Source organism: Crotalus tigris, unplaced genomic scaffold (assembly GCF_016545835.1).
Source record: "Crotalus tigris isolate CLP2741 ecotype Arizona unplaced genomic scaffold, ASM1654583v1 scf7180000017605.3043972, whole genome shotgun sequence".
Taxonomy (NCBI): domain Eukaryota; kingdom Metazoa; phylum Chordata; class Lepidosauria; order Squamata; family Viperidae; genus Crotalus; species Crotalus tigris.
Window position 1 is genome coordinate 774,452 of NW_024096508.1, and position 22,479 is coordinate 796,930.

Consider the following 22,479-nt stretch of genomic DNA (forward strand, 5'->3'; position numbering starts at 1 on the left):
TTCCTCCCATCATCACAACTGATGAAGCTTCTTGGATGAGAGGTGAAATGTTTTTTTCTTCAAGGAAAAAAAAAACAGTCCAGTTGCCTTTTGAAAAAGCTCCTTTGAGACCTAATTCAAGTTCTGCTTATTTTTCTGGCAGCAGACCAAAAAAGCAATATTCTGGCAATTTGGAAGAAGATTCAGGGAAGAAGATGACAAAAATAACTGAAGAAGTCAGATGTAGTCTTTTCACAAGATAAAAAGAAGCCTCTTTATTTTAAAATGTAACATTACAATTCAAGAGGAAGAAATGAACATGGTAGAGCTAGGGTTGCCTCTTTTAGCCTCTCCAGTGATTGGAGAGAAAACAGGCAAATAGCGTCAAACAAAACATACGTAAAATACCCCATTCTTGATAAAGACTTAATTTCTTGATTAGATATAAAAAGTAGTAACAGATATAAATAAAATGCAAGACTGGCCTTCTTCAATGCAGTCAGAATTTCAATAGCCATGAGAATAAAACGGACTCAAACTCTTTAATAAAGAAACTCAGCTTATGACTGGAAGGAACAGCCATCTTCATTCAATGCAATTCAGTGCAAAGACAAAGAGTCCTGTGGCCTTTATGCAATAGCTTTCCCTCCCAAGAAACAAACTTAAAGTGCTCCAAGTGCATTATAAAACTGATAAAGGAGAAAGTCAGGATATTTGGGGCAGAGAAAGGAGTTAGCTCAACTAGTCTTTGGTGGCTTGTTGAAAAAAGGGCAGACAATTCAAGTCTTGGCTAAATTTTTGCTACAAGTCAAGGACAAGTTAAGCAGGGAGGGAAGGAGAGAGGTCTTAAGAGCAGAGCCTTATAGTAATACGCTCAAGGAATGTTTGAAATAACTTAAGTTTCACATGTCAATACTGAAAAATCACCTCTTCTTCCTACCCAAAATTTTGAACATTGTGCAGCAAATATTTCTCTCAGCACATGTGAAATGCTTATACTGTGCACATGTGATTAATACCTGTAGCTATACCTAGCACATTCAGGAAAGTCAACTCAGTTGTCCAGCCTATCTCATGGGAAATGCAGCCGTTAACTGCAGTACAATCTACTTGCATTGCAGCTGAGGTGAAACAGCTTGAGATTTGAAAAATGAAGCACCTCAGATTTAAATATTTTCTCCTAATAGTTTTGTAGTCATCTCTTAATGGTTTATGCCAATCTTCCCCAGCCTGGCCTCTTTTGGATTTATGGAGACTCTCAACACTTAGATTTCCTCCTCCAGTATGAACCCCTGGCAGCTGCAGTTCCAATCTACTTGGAGAGACCATAGTGGAGATGGATGTTTATACACACCAGCTCTCTTCATGCTGTAATGCAGGTTCTCAGCCTTGATCACTTTAAGATGTGTGGACTTCAACTCCCAGGAGTCCTAGTCAGCCATGGGAGGGAATTCTGGGAGTTGAAGCCCACACAGCTTAAAGAAACACTGTTCTAGTTTGATAATCAGTCTTTGCTCCAGATGGAAAGTGCTCCTAATCACAATCTTATTCCACACCAGAAGATCTACCTAATTACACAGAGTTTGTCTACCACTTCTTGAGTTTATGTGCCTTGTGAGGAAGATGAAATGATAGACTTACCATCTTTACAGAGAATTAGTATTAACTGATTAGGAAGCAGCTATGGCAATTCAAGAACTTGTAACTCTAAAGGTTTCTGTCTATCCTATACCTACTCTTTGGCCAAGGAGTGAGTTGTAATACATTAGCAATAACAGAGGGGAGAAGTGATTAGAAACAAAAACCATTTAGTCCTGTTTAGAAACATTCACCCCAGCTGATAACTTCAATTCAGTTTTAAAATCCTTATTGAAGCAAAATGCTAAACACACAGTCCAAGAATTTATTTCTCAGACTTTTTTTTTAATATCTTCAAGTCAGTCTTGATTCCTATACACTGCCTGAACAAGACACTGCATTTTTAGCAAGGTTTTTCAGAAATGGATTGCGACCGCTTCCTTCCTAAGTCTGAGAGGGAGGGAGTGGCCCAAAAGCACCCAGCTGGTTTTATGCCTACGGTGGGACTAGAATTGTCTCCCAGTTTTTCACCAGATGCCTTACCACCTTACCAAACTGGCTCACACTTTAAGGATGGTAAACCATAGTTTCTTGTAATCCTCTTTGTGGGCTACATCAATTGGAGATGCTAGGGGTTGTTAATTCACTTCTTGAGGGCAATAGGTTCATTGTCTCCGTTTTAACATTAGGGTAGTGTTTTAAGTTTCTTTTCAGCTAGGAGTATGTGGGAACCCAACAGTTCTATTAAAGAGTACATAGGCACATGTACCCTTTTCATGAGGAAATAAAATGTATTTGGTCCCACTGTATGCAGATTCACCAAAGAAGTGTTCAGGAAACCTGGAAGTCACTGAGAGTTCCATCAGGCTGAGATTCATACAACACCTTCAGGGAAAGGTCCTTTCAATTCTAAGAATTTAGGATTTCTTTTGCTCTAACAAAGTTGCAGTTGCAGAACTGCAGAGTTGCAGTTATCGGTTGTAAAAAGACTGATCCCAAAGCTTCAGAATAATACAGTTGGCTGAAGCCATTTGTGAAATTATGGCTGTTAACACTAATAGAAGATATACAGTAGTTCTGATTCAAGTTAAAAATGGATGTACTTCAGTTTTCTACATTGTCCCAAGCTTTCTCATCCTTAAATCTTCCAGATGCATTAGGGGCTATGTCTCCCATAATTCCCAAGCAGTAAGAAAATACTGGAAGTTGATGCTATGCATCTGAAGGTCATGAAGTTGAGAACAGAAATCTAAAAAATACTTCTAGAAGCCTCTGTTGCCTGGAGTATAAATAGGAATCGCACACTTCTGAGTGGGGGCAGATATAATTAACACTTTCTACTAGACTGGATCTAACTGCAAATTTTTCAGGAGATGCATCCATGGCTACAGTTGCCCTTATCTTCCCTGCTTGCCTCATCCCCTGGTGATCGCATTGCCTACTACTGTTTCCTTGGTAGGTGGAAGAAGAAAAAAAAATGACTTTGCTTCACATTCCAAACAGCTGTTTTCTCAGTATCAGAGAATGATGCTCTTGAGTGGTGGTTAAGCAATCCAGGAGCAATTTACATCTCTGTGGTTGCAAAGAAATCAGTCTTGCTTTCATTCCATTGTGGAACATAAAAGCAGTTGCCAGACAAAGCAGTGAAGGACATCTGCGCCAGTTGGCTATGCATCACCCCAAACAAGCCTACAATTCTCATAGGTCCACCTGGCCTGTAACCCACTCTGAATCTGCTTTTCCAGTATAAAATAAGTTACTGTTCTTTAAAATGAAGTATTACTGTAATGCTAGAAATAGGCCAAAACAACACAAGGACGCTGTAGGGAATATAACAAACATGCAATAATGGAACTTGCTCTAGCAATCTAATGATTGATGGCAAAACATAACCACAAGCTAAGTTATCCTTGTGAGACTGGCACTTGTGCCATACTTATAAAATGCTCTCCAAGAATTTAAAAGCAAAAGAGATTCTTCATCCCACCCCACTTTCAAAAGTTCTCCACTGTTAAATATGTAGAGTTGTTTGCCATCATAGGAAGACAGAACAAGTTTCCCAACCAGAGATGTGCAATTTAAAAGTGTTGTCTGGAACAGACATTTCATGATACTGGAAAAGAGGAGATTCGGAGGGAAGAGAATTATCCCTTGGAAATTGTTGATTAAAAGTGCAAATATCCATCTGGACAACAGTCATGGTCTGTTGGCCAATAAAATAGAATGTTTTCAGAATATGCTCTCCTTTGGCTTTTGTTATTTCCACTACTACATAGCAACAATTGGTCTCTCCAGTCCAAAGTGCAGAGCTATGAGCCAATATTGTTCCATTCCCATATTAGAAGATCAATGGAAAATACGATATGCATTAGGGGGAACCTGGAGGTCACTGGGAATTCCTCCAGGTCTGAGATTCATACAACACCTTCAGGGCAATGTCCTTTCAATCCTAGGACTTTAGGATTTCTTTAACCAGGTTGCAGTTATTGGTTGTAAGGAAAAGACTGATCCTAAAGGGAGTCCTGTTTTTCACACCTCACAGGAACCCTTCCCCCAAAGCTACTCTAGGATTAGTTTGGTGGCTTTGGATGTGAACTGTGATGACTTCTGGATTCCAAGCTTTCATGGCTGAACAGCAGTGGAGCAACATCCATTGGAGGTGCAACCAAAGGTGGAATCATGATGCAGCTGTCGCTCCCTGTCAGAGAGCCATACCACCCAGAATTCTGAGGAGTAGCCAAACTGAAAAATACAAAATGGAAATTTGGGAGAGTAAGACATAGAAAGACCACATTAGAAAATAGCAGCATCAAAAAGTCAGCATTACACGACCTTCTCAAACCTAAACATCCTCCAAATGTAGACTTCACTTCCCCAAATTCCACAAACAGCATGGGTATTTGGGGAGGATGTTCATGTTGGAGACAACTGCCTTAATAGAGTAATAGACTAATTTGAACATTAATATTTACGGCTATCTGCCAATTTTTTTTTGGGGGGGGGGGAAAGCTGCAATTAAGGAACCCATTTTCTTTTCAGCAAAAGTATCTAATTGTGGAATGCAGTCTACTGTATATACAAGGCCACCCGGAGTTGCTGTTCCTGAAGGAGCACTGAAAAAAGCAGACAATTTATGCTCCTAATTAAGGAAGTGCAAGGTGGATTAAGCAACTTCAACATGTTGTCTAACAATGAAAGAAGCATGTAAAAATAAAAACAACCTCACTGTACAAGGAGAGGCAGATTGTGAGAGTTGACTTCTTCTTTGTGAATGGGCATAGACAGTCATTACTCCCAGATTTGAAGGTACAAAGCTTTCGTGTGTTGCTTTTGATGTCTTTCCAGATGTCTTTCCAGAAGACATCTGGTTGATCCCGGAAGAAATCAGATGTTGATTGGGTTGACCTAGCAGAGCCTTTTTCATATTTATTCATTATTTTTAAACTACATTTTTATTATCCCAAAATGGATATTTTTTACTATCTATGCAGAACATACAGAATATTTATGCAGAGATTACAACAGGGCATAGAAAAGAACATTGGCAATATAAACAACTGGAATATCATGATGCCCAAGAGTCTGAGTAATTAAACCTGAACAATCAAACATTTTAGTGGTCTGCTGGCTGTAAAACAAATTACTATTGCTTCTGCCCCAAATCTGCACATAGTGATAGTATTGGCTTATATTAGAGAATAGTTGCAAATATACAGATCACTAGATTTCTTGACTTGCACTAAACTAAAAAGAAAATAACTGATTATGTAATCATAGCAGCATAAAATTACACCCTATCATACTGCTAAAATAAAGAACTATGGCAGAGAGTGAAACAAGCTGTTTGGTTCCAATGATCAAAATGCATTTCAGAATCTTACATTCCAAGTGTAGTACTTCTACATGAGCTGTGGTGACACAGTGGTTAGAATGCGGTGTTGCAGGCTAATTCTGCTGACTGCCAGCAGTTCGATTCTCACTGGCTCAAGGTTGATTCAGCCTTCCATCCTTCTGAGGTCGGTAAAATGAGGACCCAGATTGTTGGGGCAATGTGCTGACTCTGTAAACCGCTTAGAGAGGGCTGTAAAGCACTGTGAAGTGGTATATAAGTCTAAGTGCTATTGCTATTGCTACATCAGGCTCCAACTAATGAATCTTCAGCTGAAATAATGTTCCATAAGCATCAAATCTGCCAGTCTTTACTGTAAGCTATATTTCCCTCCTCTTAGTGAAATCAAGTTACCTTCCTCCAGCAAGCCTTGGGAGGTCATCATCACTGTCATATCTTCTTGGATTGTCAAAGAAATAGGCCCGTGAACTGTAACTGTGGCTGTTGATCATTCCAGCAGGTGCCTTTCAGGTTAAGAGGGATAGTAAGGGGTGGGAGTTAAGAACAAAAGAAAACATTTGCTTTAGAGATCTGGAAGGAAAAATATGCCTTCTTGAGAGTCATTACTTCCTCCTTGGATAAATATTTTTCTATTTATACCATCCTTGCTTATAGTGAACTCATGAACTACAATAACAGATAATGTAAGCATAGTCTCCAGAATCCTTTGTCATTTCACTGAGATCCTTTGCAATCTCCCAAGTATTATATCTAAGCCCTTGGGATGATATTCATTCAGTGATCACTTTGGAAAGAGTAATAACTGAATTGTTTTTTCTCTATTTGTACACTATCTGTCTGACCATGGTCTGATGAAGGTCAAAGTCTGTATCAATTATTTTGTAGACCTTTCAATCATCACAAATACCAACAGTCCTTTTTCAGAGGATCACAGAACAATTTTGATCACCACATGATTCATTTTCAAAGATCTGTCTTATGAAAGTAGAATATTGTGGTGGCTGACAATGTGTTTTTTTTTTTAAATAGGAGATAACCCTTCAAGTTTACATCTGATTGAAACCTCTGACTCAACCTACCTCCTTAAGATTGCTGATTATTTTAGGGCATCATATAGTTTTCCAACAAAGGGAGGGAAAGTTGGATTAAAAAAGGCATGACACAGTACATTGTTTTGGGTGTTATTTATCAAAATCTTTTTATTAATAGACCTACATGAAGCTCAGATCTCACAAATAATTATAACAAGTGAGATTAAAGGTGATCCTAAAGCAGGGCTCTTCAAATTTGGCCCAGTTATGACTTGTGGACTTCAACTCCCAGAATTCCTCAGCCAGGCACACTGGCTGAGGAATTCTGGGAGCTGAAGTCCACAAGTCATAAATGGGCCAAGTTTGAAGACCGCCGTCCTAAAGGGTTCACAAAGTTTCTCTCAGCACTTTCTGGGATGCAATAGTCCTAATTCTTGTTTTAATGACAGAGTACAAGGCACCCTACGTGAAAGCCACAATATCTTTTTTCTTCCAAAGTCACATCATAATCCCACTGTGCATAACATACCAACTCTTTGGCAAATCAACTCCATGATTCCAGAAAGATGGCAGAGTCTTGCCAAAGGCTGATGAGCAATATCCTTGGACAGAGTTTGGTATAAAGTGGTTTTCTATTAATGCCTCAACTTGGAATGTCCTTTTTTGCCCCCAAAGAAATATCTTCATTGTGTTCTAAATCCCTCTGCATGTTTTCCCTCCACAATGTTGAGCATTCGCTTATTTTGAAGTAATAATTGAAAAAGAGTAACAGTTGATCTCAATCCATACCAAATTCTGGGCCAATCTCTGCGCTCGGAAGAAGAGTACCACAAATATGGTTGGGACGAACTCCCAGAGAAAAAGCACCACACCAAACACCACATACTCCTCACTGTTAACTTCTTTTCCTTGAAGCTGTAGGAACAAGATTCAGAGAAAAAAATAACAAAAGTATTTTAATGAGCTCTTTATGGATTGGCCCTCAAGGACTGCAGATGGAACAACAGTCTACCTCCCACCATGAACTATTTTTTAAACCAAAAGCTGCATATGTGTGTATAAAATACATTAAAAAACAAATGAAAGTAGCAAGCCCTAAAACTTCTCATATTGTGAACACAATACTATAACTTACAGACAAGTCTAGTATTTTGGTTTCCGGTTGAATTTCAGGCTGGTTCAAAGGACTGGATCTAATCTTAAATCCCAAGACATGTGTGGTTAAATTGGCTCCATTTTTTTTTCATTATAGGATCTTTCAATTGAGCCCCTTCCTTCCATTCTAGGAACAGCCTCACAATCCAGAGGCAAAATTTGGCATTAGAAGGCCTCTATTTTAATTTTTGGCATGTTAAAAGGAAAATCAGGGCTCATGGGCAAGACAACAAAGGATAGCTATCTCTTGGAATTAACAGAAACCAAGAAAGAATGCTTAGGGATCTTTCCTATCTCCTTGTTAAGCCATAGCATGGTTGGTTTGTTTTGGGACTGATATGATATGTGAATCCAAGCCACTGTTGTTTATAAACCATAATTCATGCCTTAGTATGGTGGAAAATCCGTTGCTATGGCTTAGCCTCATTTGTGGACTTTGTCACAGAATAATAGTAACAGAACTGGACCGCACCTAATGTTGGTTAACAAAATCACCATCAAAAAGTTCCAAAGCAGGATATTTTCCTTGCAGCTGTTCTCAGTAACTGGTACTCAAATGCAAACTGTCTTTTATCATAAACATGTAATCATATGTACATCTGTGGACAGATAGATAGGCACATGCAGATCACATACTGGATCATTTTTGACTGTAGCCTTTGACAGCCTAATCCAGGGGTAGGCAACCCAAAACACTCAAAGAGCCACTTGGTCCTGTTTCCCACCGAAAACAAAACACTGGGAGCCACAAAACCCTTTTGATATCTAAAATGAAGATAACACAGCATATATCCTTTTTTACCATTTTATATATATACATACATACATACATACACACACATATACATACATACACACACACATACACACATGTACATACATACATATATATCATAAAGGTAAAAAAGGGTATATGCAGTGTTATCTCCATTTTAGATGTCAAAAGGGTCTCTCTTTCTGTCTCTCCCCACTCTCTCTCCCTCCCTTTCTCTCTCTCTTTCTCCTTTCTCTTTCCTCTCCCTCTCTCTCTCTCTCTCTCTTTTTCCTCTCTCTCTCTCTCTCTCTCACTCCCTCTTTCTGCCCTTGGTCTGTCAGTCCTCCTCCCCTACTCTCTTTCTTTCTCTCTTTCCTCTCTCTCTCTCCCCCCCTCTCCCCTTCTCTCTCTTTCTCTCCCCCTCCTCTCCCTCTCTCCAATCTTCTGCTCACCTGGCAAGATGGCTTCAAGCTGTTCTCCAACAAGCTCAAGGGTAGGCAACCCTGGCTCTTTTATGACTCATGGACTTCAACTCCCAGAATTCCTGAGCCAGAATAGCTGGGCTAGCTAGCTCTTTCCTGCCCTTCCTGCTTCCTGCAGAGACGCAGCAAAGGGAGGAGCTCCGCCCAGTAAGCCTTTCAGCTCTTGGAGAACACCGTGACTCCACTCTTTTTTTTTACACACACACACACAGAGAGAGAGAGAGAGAGAGAGAGAGAGAGAGAGAGAGAGAGAGAGAGAAGGGAAGCACAAGTGCCTCTCTCTGTCTCTGTTTCTGCAAATGGCAGAGGAGGCTGGGAGCCGCAGGGGAAGGCTCAAAGAGCCACATGCGGCTCCGGAGCCGCAGGTTGCCGACCTGTGGCCTAATCCTTTGGATGAATTCGCCAGTTCTGGATATGGCAGCTTCATTAGTTCATCTCAAGTTGCTTTCCAACATATATAGATCTCATTGGTGCTCCTCTCAACTGTCTCTCACTATAGTTCCTCCTCCCAGTTGATATTCATGGGAGGCATAGTGAAGGAAAAGGGTGGACAACATTAGTGTTCTAACTTAGATGTGATCTTTCACTATTTCTACAGAAGTGTGAAAAGCTTGATTACCTTATCTGAAAGGTTATTCCAACCATAGTTGAATGGACTAGGTGCATGGTCTGGAGTGATCATTACTGCCACCAAATTATAAAAAGCTCTTGAAGAGTGTAAAAGGATGACAACAGAACCCACAAGGAGAGCTTGGCAGAGAGATGTGCCCTAGTTAAAAAAAAATACACAAAGAGGTATTAAATACAGTAAGTTGACAAAAAGATCTTTAAGAGAATCCATTAAGTAAACACTATCTAAAGAAAGCCGTGAGTTTTTCTTTTAAGTAAAGTAAACTCTGCATGACGGATCTAACCCAATACAGCTACATGGAACCAGCTGTGATATAAAAGATATTTCTTCTTTCATTAGCTTTAAAGACCCAAACATGAACTTATTAGTAAAAGGAAGGACAGAAACTGAAAACCTATTAGCTCAATTGATAAGTAATCCAACACAAAAGAAACTATTATAAGTATCCTGAATAAGGAGCAAGGAATAGGAGGAACACAACATATACTAGATGATTTCCTTATCTTACCTTTTAACATTTAAAAGAGTAATATAATGGTTAAGGTATAAGACCACATTCAACTATGGAGCTCACTAGAAGATCTGGGCAGTTACCACCCAGAGACTGCTCCTTGTGAGACAAAATAAGTAAAAAGCCCATGTGTGCCATCCTAAGCTTCTAGAGGAAAACTAATACATAATAGTAATAAATTACATCCATGTTCAGTGAACATTATTTCTCTAATTCTGCCATCTCTAACTTCTCCAAATATTTTTCTCTTTAAGTTTTAAGCATTCTCCCTCACTAGTCCTCATGACATGAATGAGATGTTTCCAGCCTTCTACCAAATTCTTCTCTTCTGTGAGGCTCCTGACTTCACTGGTATTCTATTTCAGGAAAAGAGGCATTGAGAGGAAGCAACGTCCAAAAGTCTCCTTTATTGCAACACCAACAGAACAGGTTTTAAAATGGTGCAGCCCCCTTTTATAGCCCCCTGCACAATACCTTGCTGGCCAATCATTGTAAAGGCTGGAAGCAGCCTTTCTTGTCCCGGGCATCCACCTGGTCTGCCCGGGCCAATCGCTGCAGCCTGTGCCCGCCAGCCAAGGACATAACACCTGGGATTCTCATTTGCAACTAAGCTTTTGGTGAGTTTAAGAGTCACACTGATAAAGACACCCCTATATTTGTTGCTCTTCTTGTCACCTCTTGCAGTGCTTAAAATGTAGGCAGTCATGCTTTTGAAGGAAGAGATCTCCTGCTCAGTCTTACATATGCTTGTTAAACTATGCCATATTTTCAACAACGGTTTTACTGATTTTGTAGCTTCTTCTACAATCAGAACCCAAGTCTGAAAGCAAACTACATAGCTATGATGCTATGCAACAGTCAAATTACTTTTCAGATGGGAGAATAATACCAGCCACATGATTTTTTTGATCAAAAAGCCATGAAGATTTCTGGGAGAAAAATAATATGACTGAGTAAAAAAAAAAGATTAGAAAATATCTTGTACTACTAGGCACCATGGTTCATGTGCATTATCCTCTCCCTTGGCCTAAGTTCCTCCAGACTATTTGTTAACTGCAAAATGGGAATCACTGCAATGAGATGAGGATAAAGCTATAAAATCATTCTGTTCACTAAAGAATGAAACAGACTGATATCAATGAAAAGATGGCAGTAATTCTCTTTTTTGGAAATGAATGCTCAGAACAAGCAAACAAGTAGAAAAATCTATGTCTTTACAGGATAAGTGGCAGAATATAAATACATAAATTACCATTCTTCCTTTTCCTCTAAGGAAAAAAAATGTAAAGCTGGCTACATTTTCAAGACACTTGCTATGAAATTCCAGAAACTAATTAGCATATTCTGGATGGAAATGTAGCTCTTCTGCAAAAGCACTTTGAAATTTAGGAGTGCTGCCTAACCTAAAGTTGTTTTTGATTTTCAGATGGCAATGGTGACAAAGACTGTATTTGCATAATCATATCCAGCATCTCAAGTATAGATATTTCCAAGATGTTTGTACTTGAAACTAGATACACCTCAATTAGAGTAATGCAATGAATTCTATGTAGGATCACCCTTCATGAGCATCCAGAGGCTTGCACTAATGCAAAACTGGATTAATTGATGCAAAACTGATTGTTAATTGATGCATGATACCAGCATATGTCTTATCCATTCTGAAGCTTTGATTACCAGTTTTTTTTTTTTTTTTGCAAAAGTAGTTTAAAGATTTTACATGGCTATAACTGCCAATCTCAGCATGAATATTTCTCGGCATTAAGGTCAATAGGAGAGGCCTTTATTTTTTCAAAACTATTTGCCAGGGACACAGGAGAGGACATTCATTTACATTGTTCAATAGTTGGAATGCACTTCATCAAGAGCAGTTTGACTCTCTCCCAAGTCAACTTCATGTTTTATTCCAGCTGCAGGAATTCCCTTTCTGACAGGAGGCTGGTGATAGTGAACAATATTCTACTACCACTGATCCAATCTGGGACGATCCTCTTAACTAGAATAAACTGCTGTTGCTCATTAGATTCGGCAGAAGACTGAATAATTCCAGACACTAATCATTGGCTTACCAAGAAGAAGATGTTAAGAAGCAAGACAATGTTTCTTTTCAAAACACTTCCTTGCTTAGCAGAGTTAATTCATAGCTAGCTGATGGCTTCTGATTGTAAAAAGACTTGCATCAGCATTGTTTGCCACTTTGTATTTATACAAATGAAACAATTGTTTCCAAACAAGCAGCACTTGCAGTTGTTTTGTAGATTGCCTGCATGTTATAGCAAAAATATCTTGACAATTCACTTCCCACAAATAGGGAACGCTATCAAAAGCATATAGAAAACAATAACTGCAATGAACATGGCATGTGTAAAGTTCCACCACCATACCCAAATTATGGCGCTTCTATCTTAGGGAGTATTGATAAATATTTGGTTGAAGCAAAAGAATATTTCTAGCAAATGTGGCTGAGTATAAACTATGCATGGACCTCAATTCCCCAGCATGGTTGGCTGGGGGATTCTGGGAGTTGAAGTCCAGCCATCTTAAAATGATCAAGGTTGAGAAACACTGGTGTAAAGAGACAACAGAAAGCAAGGAGCAAGAATGTTACACTAACAATAGTTAAAGGTAAAGAAGGCAAAACTAAACTAACTGCGGAAAAGTAAGTATAATAGTTTGTAATCGGAGGTATATTTTCTCAGAGTGTTCCATTTTGCTTCCCACTAGACTGTCTTTTTCACTTTTTGTCACTAAGCAAGCATGAGGTAGCTTAAGTCCAACTGCATTGCAATAGTCTCTCTCACTCCAACAGTGTCCCCCAGGTCAAAAACATCAAGATGGATGCTGCAACCATACAATAAAAACCCTGCATGGACCCACATACAGAGACACAGCCCTTCATTAAAGGGAATTTCATCATTCCATTATGTCGACTCTGCTCCTAAGCTAATTGTGCATTAGGGGTAAGCATTCATTCCACCAAAAAAAAAAAAAAAAGCCTATTAACTCTAAAGTAAATTAATCCCCTCCTACTTTCTAACCTAATCATTAAACAAAAAGCTGCCTCCGAGGCATAAAGTGAGCACAAAATTTCTTCTCAGAGGTTTTAAAAAGTAATAGGAAAAACAGTAATTTGATATTCGATTTTCCATTGAAAGCAGAGTATATTATACTTTAACCCAGCTGTTACTTATTTTTTAGGCTACTAGGAGTTTTAAAAGAATTTTAAAAAAGTTGCCCACATTTCCAATCCATGTTGAAAATGGAATACAACATCTTTGTATGTGTCCCCTATTTTATTTTGTGTCTGAAATATGGATCATCTTCTTACTCAGAACTTGACAGGTTGTAATACAGAAGTCTGTGCTGCTGCTTCCTTACCTTGGACTCGAGGTAAACATTGGCTGAAGACACTTTGGAAAGTTTGCACATGCAGTAAGCTAACAAGATGGCCGAAAGAATGAAGAGACTATCATTGATCAAAGCCTGGGCAAAAACTGTCCACCTTAGCTGATCCTCTGGAACATTATCCTGTGCCAATAATGCACATGTCAGGTTCACAAAGATGAAGAGGAGGCTGATGAATACAGACCCCATGTACAAGAAAGTCCTGTAAAGAAAAGAAAAAGGGCAGTTGGTGTCCAGCACAGCCTTCTTTCTGACCCATTCTCCTAATCTTTGCTTTCTTCTTTTGGATTAATGATTGTATCTGAATAATGCTGCCCTTATACAAACAATAAGCATGTTTGAGATACATTTATACGGTGTAAGACATGTCTCTTCCCATGCCCAACATGTACCCAGAGCAATCTGCAGGTGGGCAGCATCTGCTTAATCTGCTCCATGGCCCAGTCCTGCTATTAGAAGTAAACCTACAGCATATTTGCTCTGAAAGCCCTGTTCTTTGTCAAAGTGATATAATCAGGTTTTTTCAAATCCTATTTTATACAAGCAACTTTGAGCTTTTGTAGAATGTTATAAAGCTGTTAGGATTACTAGGTTCCGTGGAAAAGTTATACTTTGCTATGCATTAATTTCAACCCAAACCTTCAACATTTGGCTTGGTGCAAGAATGCAAATTAAAAAACAGATGGTAATGCAGTTTCTGTTCCAGCACATTGGGCTCTTCAATTCACTAAAGGTATCTTTAAAATATGTTGATCAATCGGCCACAATATATACAGATTAAAGCGAAACTTACTTGTATTTGTTGAACTCAGCTGCGCACTTGACTTTGAAAATAATCTTAAAAAAAAAGAAAATGCTTTATTTAAGAAAATATATATATATATTGCACAAGTTCAAGAGTCACAATGGACCAAAAACATTTTAATAACACGCAAATACAAATACAGAATTTTTCTATTGGAAATATGAAAAGGAGGGTGAGTGGAAAAGATGCCATGGTTTGTAAACAATTAGTGGGAATTCAGAACTCAGAGATCTCCCTAATGTTTGCCCTCATTATGGTTCATTTATTTATCTATCCAGAACATTCGTATACTATATCTAAATGATGTTTCTATGGCAGTTTTCAAAAACGTCAAAATGCATAAATAAAGAACCAAAATACCTCTGCAGAGGCAAGAGGACTCTTAAGGGACTCCATCATTCAAATCATGCAGGACTGTGCAAAACACCAGGTTTTAAAGATTTTTTAAAATAAGGCACGATGTAAAATATTGACAGGGGTGCATTCATACATTTATACATTATCTGTAAACAGTACAATTGTATCGGGCTGAGTGACCTACACTGAATCAAGTAAAGAAGAGGCCCCCAACCATTTGAGCTCCAGGGACCGGTTCCGTGGAGAACCGGTTTTTCCATGGACTGGAGGGGGTGTCATTTTGTGTGCTGTCTGCATCCCACGGATGGGGCTTTGCTTGTTTGTGCAGAACGGTTGCTGGCATGCTGCGGCATGGTACCTATCCATGGACCGGGGGTTGGGGACACCTGAAGTAGAGTTACCTCTAAGTACACACAAATAGTTTTGAGTAATAGCGCTGTTCTATTCCTGTCTATACTGTCATAAACTCCAATATAAAAGCACATCCTAAAAACATGAAGAATATGCACATGATTCTTTGTTTCTGAAGTTTAAGACCATATCTACAAGCTAGTCTTGGGGAAGTGGGTTTCCTTTGAGTGAACCATCTCTGAATCTAGATGTAGCATTTGATTGTGACATACTCTTGCAATTAACCACCACAACAAAAAACCCACTCCTTTTATATTACTTGTGGTAATATAAATATTACCTATTTATTAAACGTTCACAGAAAATTATTGCTGACCAAATCATAATGGGCAGTTTCTGGTTGCTAAATTAAGATCTTAAAATATTTTTTTCCTTGTGACTTTATTTCAAGCATTGCTTTCCAGTATATGCAATCTTTCAAAGGGATCAACCGATGAAATTGTAGATCAATAAGTAAGAATATATTGCTTTGTATGCAGCGGGCACGTCTGCTTCATTAAGTCATCTGGAGTATTGCTGAAAACCATGATTTCAGTGTGAACATTTGAGGTGAAAAATTGTAACTGAAATAGAATGGCTAGCTTTTATTCAATTACTCTCCATGCTGAGATTCTCAGAAGTCAAGACAATTGATTTTTTTTTTCATACAGATAGTCCTTGATTCATGACTTGTCACTTAGTGACCTTTTGAAATTATGATGGACCCGAAAAAGGAAACTTACAACCTAGATCTGAAGTTTCAATAGTCATTCTCTCCCCCAGTCACATGACCACACACTTCAGGAGCTCAGCAACATGAATGCATTTATGTTGCAGCATCTCATAGTCATGTGGCCCTGTTTCATGATGGTTTTGCTGAAAACCAGCAGTTCTGTTTTTTGGCAAAACCATGCCACAGCGATCAATGGGTCTGCTTAACAATCACCCCCCCCAAAAAGATAGTAAAATTGGGTCAGTCACGTGACTGACCCATTTTCTGACCATTATGAGTTATAACTGTAATGGGTAGGCTGCATTACAGTTGTAACTCGAGGATTACCTACAACATTTTCTTAACTTCCTACATTCTAGCTTTGGTGCAATGCTTCCCATATTTTGGAACTACTTCCAGAAAAAGTCCTTTGATAGAAGATAAATACTGACCCATCAGCTATATCTATTTACATCAGGAGTGTCAAACTCACCACGTCACGTGACGTGTCACGACATATCGCGACTTTTTTCCTCTTGCTGGAGCTGGGGTGGGCGCGGCTTCCACATGTTGCATCCGGCCCACGGGCTGCCAGTTTGACACCCCAGATTTATATACTTTTTATCATAATATTCTACTGCAAAACAGATGATGATTTTTCCATGTATTTGGTTCTTCCATGTATTGCTTGGTTCCATTCTATAAAATGGAGAAGGGATTTGGCACAAGGTCCCAGGTTTTAGCCTCAGGAACAATATTAGGAAAACTGCTGGGTTCCGATCCAGCAAAAGATGAAAACAGGATGACCTCCAACCCTGATAAAGAACTAACTACAATACTTTGGTGGGAAGAAAAATGGTTTAAAATCAGAATGCGTGCACAAAAACTGTACATATAGATTTGGATACAGCTATCTATTTAATTGAAGACTGTATAAAGCCCTTACCAGACTGTGGTAAAATCGGTCTTTTGGGGCAGATAGGAAAGAAGTCAATGCAAACCTTTATTTCATTATGGTAAACACAGTTGAGTAGAATATATTAACTGATACACTGATGTGCTTTCAAGTTGGAAGCAACTCTTAGTGATCACATAGATCAGTGATGGCGAATCTTTTAGAGACGGAGTGCCCAAATTGCAACCCAAAACCCACTTATGCATCGTCGAGTGCCGGGTGGGTGTGCCCCATTGGCTGGGCGTGGCCCATTGGCTAGGCGTGGCTATGGTGGTAACAGCAGACTGGGTGGGACTAAAAAGTTCAATCAATCAATTCCAACTTTGCAAGATCTTTTTTTCCCCCCGCAAGAAGTTGAAATTGACTGATTGAACCTTCTTTTTTTTTGCACACGGCGGTGGAGGCCTAAAGCAAAAAGGTTTTATAAAACCCAGCTGAAGGCCTAGGACTGGGGCGATGGAGCATGTGCCCACAGAGAGGGCTCTGAGTGCCACCTCTGGCACCCGTGCCATAGGTTTGCCACCATTGACATAGATTATCTCCATAATGATCTGCTCCTAACCTACTCTTTTAGATCTTGCAATGGTGCACTCATTGCCTCTATAACTGGCTCCATCCATATCTTGCTATTGGTTGTCTTCGAGATATACTTTTAAAAAGAAACATATAGAACTAAAACATACGTATGCTTGCAAGAAGAAACAATGAACTTCCCAACATCTCCCGTTTCAATTACTGGAAAAGGAACTAAGTGGAATGTACTTATGGTGGGGTCACATATCCTTTTCTCCAGTAGCCATAGTTTGTTAAATAAAGAGAAGCAAATCTCTTTACTTGATAAAGATATAACACCCACCATATCCAGATAATAGTGGAGCTTCAGTTTTGTATGATTATATCTATACACCCCAAGTTGACAAACTTGTTACTACCCCACACTTTACTATGGGGTTGGTATTTAACCTTCTGAAATTACCTACTGTACAGAAGATTCATTTTTTAAAAAAAAAAGCTTTCTGAAGATATTATAGATACTGCTTTCTTGCTATTGTGTTTACATTAAGGTTACTTCAAGTTAAACATCTGTGAGAGTTAGGATTCCAGTCTGGCTCTTTGTCAGACACAGCAGCAATCTGTAAATGTGTGGGCTGAGAGGAGGCAAGAAGGTGGCAGAGAAAGTAAATCTGCAAGCAGAATGTTAGTCTGCAAGGGAATATCACCTGGCCAACTTCAATCTATCAATGTGAAGAGGCTTCCTTCTTATCTTGGTTTGGCAGGTCCTACTTTCCATGAAAAGTTGGTAGTAGCACTGCAACTGATTCTCTGATTGACATTCCAAATTCAAGGCCACTGCAGGTTCAAAAAGTTTTATTTGGGAAATTCTCAATTCATTCTACCCTCCATACGGTGAGAGCAAGCTATTAAAAAAATCATATTTCTAACATAATGAAGGCTCTCCATTTCAGATGGTTCCATCAAGACGTGACTAGTACTGGGCTGAGCACATGGGTGGGAACTGACATCCACCCCATCTATGCAGGCTAAACTAACTTTCGAGGCCAAGCAGAAGGATCATAAACACGGATATATTTTTGGTCAATATTGTTTCCTAAGAAAAAGAAATTCAGCTTAGATCATTTGTTCAAAAGAAATGGCCAGTGCTGCCTCTATTATCAGGAAGGCATTCATCTTGTGGGTAATCCAGAGAGCCATTCCCAGTTCTACCTGGGAGAGCGAAATATTGATTTGGAGGGTCCATGTTTTCTCTGTGTTTGTTGAACTTAGTCCCAACAATACCCTCATTGTCCAGGGACTCTTACCTCTGAGGTTGTGGGCTGGAAAATATTCCACTTCAGGCACGTTAGGTAGTTTCAAAGTTGTATGAGGCTTGATTGTCCATGTTCCCAATATTCCCATAAAAATATTTTTTCCTACACATCAAAATTTTTTAGATTTTTTGAATACTTTATTCAAACCTTATCTAATAAGCTAATTTTGCCCTCCTACATCACACACACACAAAAGCAACATAGCCTTCATACTTATACAGACTTTGGATATTGAATAAATTATTTGGAATCATACTTATCTGTACAACAATGTTTTTTTTTAATTTAAAATATTTCAAAAACTCTCATCTTTGCTTGAATATATAGAAAACTTCCCTCCTCTTTGCTTTGCCATATTTATATTAGTACTTCCCCTTATTCTGTTACAGGGTCTGCACTCTATCACTGGGGCTGCTTGGCTAAAGAAAATAAATGAAAACAAGACATAGCTTAGCATGATTTGTGAACCCAATCCTTTTGTGAAACACTCCTTTGTGTTCAAAATCACTTCCAGCCATATCACTTCCAGTCATTCTTGGCGACGTTTCGATTTTATGTGGGAGAAAACCTGAATAACCAAAGACCTACATAGAGACACTTTTGAGCTTGGGATCTCTAAACTGGAAAATTAATATTTTTAAACTCCTGCATCTTCATGCACAGTTCCCAACTACACTTTATTTGCACTGAAGAAACATACCCAAGGTTCATTTTGTGTACATATTATTGGGATGGAATGGCAGCATAGCTTGACTGGGGGCCAAATGTAGATGGTTCAGAGGGCACTGAAATAAGCTGTCACAATTCTGTTGAACTTGATTTGTGGCCAACCAGGTTGGCTTGGGATTAACCTCACCTAATCTTCCATATTCTGCAAATTGCAATGTTATTGGCTAGGTGCTGTTCGGTATTTCCCTTAATATATTTTAGAATCTGTGATTAGAATTTTCAATCAGTAATCATTCAAGAGTAAATTTATTTTTATAGGCAAAAATATATGCTCAAGGGGATGGGTACAAAGTTCACGATGACAAATTTTGCTCTTGGACTTGATCTTGCTCCCTACTGTTCTGGATTACAGAGGATCTTGCAAGCTGGAATCATGTTCTTCAGCATTTGCAAATTTAAAATGTTTATTTATTCAACGTAGATGCTGCCCGTCTCATGTGGAGGTGACATCATTCATTTATTCTAAATTATTGCTCAGCATCTATTTCACTGATTTAATCAGCTCCCATGCTACCCAACATTCTTGGGATTCATATTACATTGGGATTTATCAAACATTATCATAGATTGCTACGGTCTCTTCATAATACCTGCTCACACTCTTAACCTTAACAAGCTGGATGCAGTCCCTATTTGAAGTGCAGTCATTCCCCAGCCTTCCCCAATCTGGTATCCTGCTTAGCAGATGAATCACAAATCCCATCTTTCTTTGCTAAGTACAATAGACAAAGGTTGCTTAGAATATCAACTAAGTAAATAGATAAACTCTACTCTTTCCAAGTTCCCCATTTCTTAATAGGGAACAAACAGCTTTATATTTCCAGTTTTTTTTTCTCTAAAAGAAAATGACATGGGTTGCTTCCCTTGAAAGAGGAACTGTGTTGCATTATTGTTTTTTTTAAGCAATCAACCAACACCAGAGATCTGACTCCATATTATAGCTGGTTATGCTACTGGTACTCAAATATTTTGTCTGTTCATTGCAATGGGTTATGTTAAAAATGGTCCAATACAGTAGAGGTGCTCCAGGTTTCAGGAACTATTTGCCTCCTTGTGTTCATATTACACATGCACCACCTTAGAGTTAGCATAGGTGGCCCCTTTCCCTTTTTGTGACTTTTGGATCTGCCATTTATCATGCTCACTGAATACTTATTGGAGAGTTTACAGTTTTCTCTGTGTTTATTAGCGCAAAACAGCACTGAGCCTCCAAATACCCAGTTTAAAAACAAAAACCTTCTCAATTCCAATTCCACCCACATGTGAGATGTCAGCCAGTTAGTTTGAGCTCCCTGTCCTCCCAAAAATGTTAAGGCTTGCTCACAAAACAAACATTTTCATTTTCATGGCAAGAACAGCAGCTCTCTTGTGCTCATCATGTGAACACCCCTGAGTTTCTCAGAGAATGAAGTCATTGTGGAGGCTGCCTCCTAAGTGACAATACAATTTTGCAGTGCGAAGGAAAGGATGGTCTGCAGGTTTGTCCGAGAAGTAACAATTTCCCAATAACTGGAGGAAGTGCAACATAAAGATGATATATGCCGTTCGTAGGAAAAAGTTTACCTAGATCACTCACCAGACATGCATAATTGAAACCAGACAAAGCTGCAATTGCAGGTACTTTGCTCGAAAGTAAAGCATCTACCTTATACGGGAAGATGCATCTAAGAGAGTAGATTGTATCATGGCACAAACACATCTTTCTCAAGTGTCAAAAATTCTTTGTTGTTTAGGCATAAGATTGCAACAAAGGACCCTAAAAGGCCATCCAAACCTTGCTGCAGCTGTAAGGATTGGGCCATTGGCTTTGTTTCAATACAGAAGCTAAAAAAACAAAGATGACACTAAGGATTTTAAAACAGCTGATCAGCAAGCCTCAAGGGGGAGGGGGGGGGGTGGAAATTAATCCAACAGCCACACAAAAATTACATTAACATTTCAGATGTGACCCAGTCCAGTTAAAAAATGCCAAAACTACCATGTTGCAAGATGCTATCTCCTGCAGAAAAAAAAACAGGGAAAAAGGGGGTGGTGGGGAAAAGAGCCAAGTCTTTTTTTAAAATAGTATTTTAAGAAAGGCAGCAACAATAGGAGGTGGAGAAGAAAGCCCAAAGCAATGACGTAATGGCTGTCAGCCGTCCCTATCCCAGCTGAGCAACCTAGGCTGTTGCTATTCGTGTTTGCTTCACTCTTAAAGAAATACCGATCTACGGTTTCCCAAAAAGTAACCGCATTAACTGTGCTGCATCCAGAACCGCGAAGGGTTTTTGTGTGCACTTTAAGGGCAACATTTGTTACACCGCAAGCCTCCTGCTACAGATACTGTATGCCACCCCGGGGTTTTGCCTCGTAGCGCGGTTTTTGCTCGCCTCGTTACGCGCTCGAGCCGAGGCTCCCCGAAGCTTGTTTGTTTGTTCAGACAGTAGGCGGAGGGAAGGCAGGAAAACCATCGAAAGGCTTGTTTGAAAATGCACCAGAATGTGGTAAACATGACACAAACGGGGGAGAAAAAAGCAACATGAAGAAGAAGGGGAGGCGTGTCGGCTCGCCGCCGCTCATTGTGTCCCTTGTTTACGGCATCCCGTTGCAAAAGAGTTTACAAAAGAGCCGGCGCCGGCAAAGCTGAGCTGCCCACTTACCTCGGCGAAGTAGAGGTTGAGGAGGCAATTGGTGGCGAAGAGCAGGCAGACCGGGAAGCAGAAGAGCAACCAGTGTGGGAACGGCTGGAGCCGGAGCTCCACGGCTTGGGTGGACGTTTGCAGGTAGAAAGAGAAGAGGACGGTGCGCAGCGCTGCCCAGAGCAGGCAAAGGAAGAGGCACACGGTGCGGTAGCTGAGCCGCTTCTCCCGGTAGTAGAACAGCAGCCAAAGCTGCAGGTAAGTGAAGAGGAAGAGGCCGGCGTAGAGGAGCGTGTACAGGACGCTCAGCCCCAACTCCAGAGCGGGAAAGGGGCCAAGAAGATCAGACCCGCCGAGTCCCATCGCTCCTGGCCCGACCATAACGGGGGGGGGGGGGCGGAGCGAGTGTGCAAAAACAAGATAAAGTGCAATTTCAGGGCCGCGGGAGGGGGGACGCCCCGCTTCGCTCTCGCCGGATGAATCAGAGAGCCATGCAGGTCACCCGGAGAGGGGGAGCCCCCGCCGCCCTCCCTTTGTCCTCCGCTCGCCGGCTCGCCGCCCGCCCGCCTGCCTCTCTGCAGCGCCGGCTCCCTTTCGCCGAACCAACTCTTGCTCCAGAGAAACAATCAGCTGAGAGCCCAGAGGATTTGAGGCGTTCGCTCCGGGCCACGCGCCGCTTTCCATTGGTCACCGCGGAGCTCCACCCGC

The 22,479-nt window shown here is 40.0% G+C and overlaps 1 protein-coding gene across 1 annotated transcript; it reads right to left on the minus strand.

Moving 5' to 3' along the window:
* Positions 1-234: 234 nt before the first annotated feature.
* GPR137C (G protein-coupled receptor 137C) lies at positions 235-22,466 on the minus strand. The gene is made up of 7 exons (XM_039320814.1): positions 21,793-22,466; positions 14,170-14,213; positions 13,350-13,578; positions 9,449-9,598; positions 7,228-7,353; positions 5,801-5,910; positions 235-4,299 (listed from the first exon to the last, which is right to left on the minus strand). The coding sequence occupies exons 1-7, from the start codon at positions 22,150-22,152 to the stop codon at positions 4,128-4,130; spliced, it is 1,191 nt and encodes a 396-aa protein (XP_039176748.1). The 5' UTR covers positions 22,153-22,466; the 3' UTR covers positions 235-4,127.
* Positions 22,467-22,479: the final 13 nt, after the last annotated feature.

What these genes read in the sequence shown, in the direction of transcription:
- GPR137C (XM_039320814.1), bottom strand. Translation starts at nt 22,152, where the DNA reads ATGGTCGGGCCAGGAGCGATGGGACTCGGCGGGTCTGATCTTCTTGGC. An exon ending in TCAACCTCTACTTCGCCGAG is followed by an intron (nt 14,214 to 21,792) that starts GTAAGTGGGCAG and finishes TTTTTTTTTAAG; the next exon opens with ATTATTTTCAAAGTCAAGTG. An exon ending in GCTGAGTTCAACAAATACAA is followed by an intron (nt 13,579 to 14,169) that starts GTAAGTTTCGCT and finishes TTTTCTTTACAG; the next exon opens with GACTTTCTTGTACATGGGGT.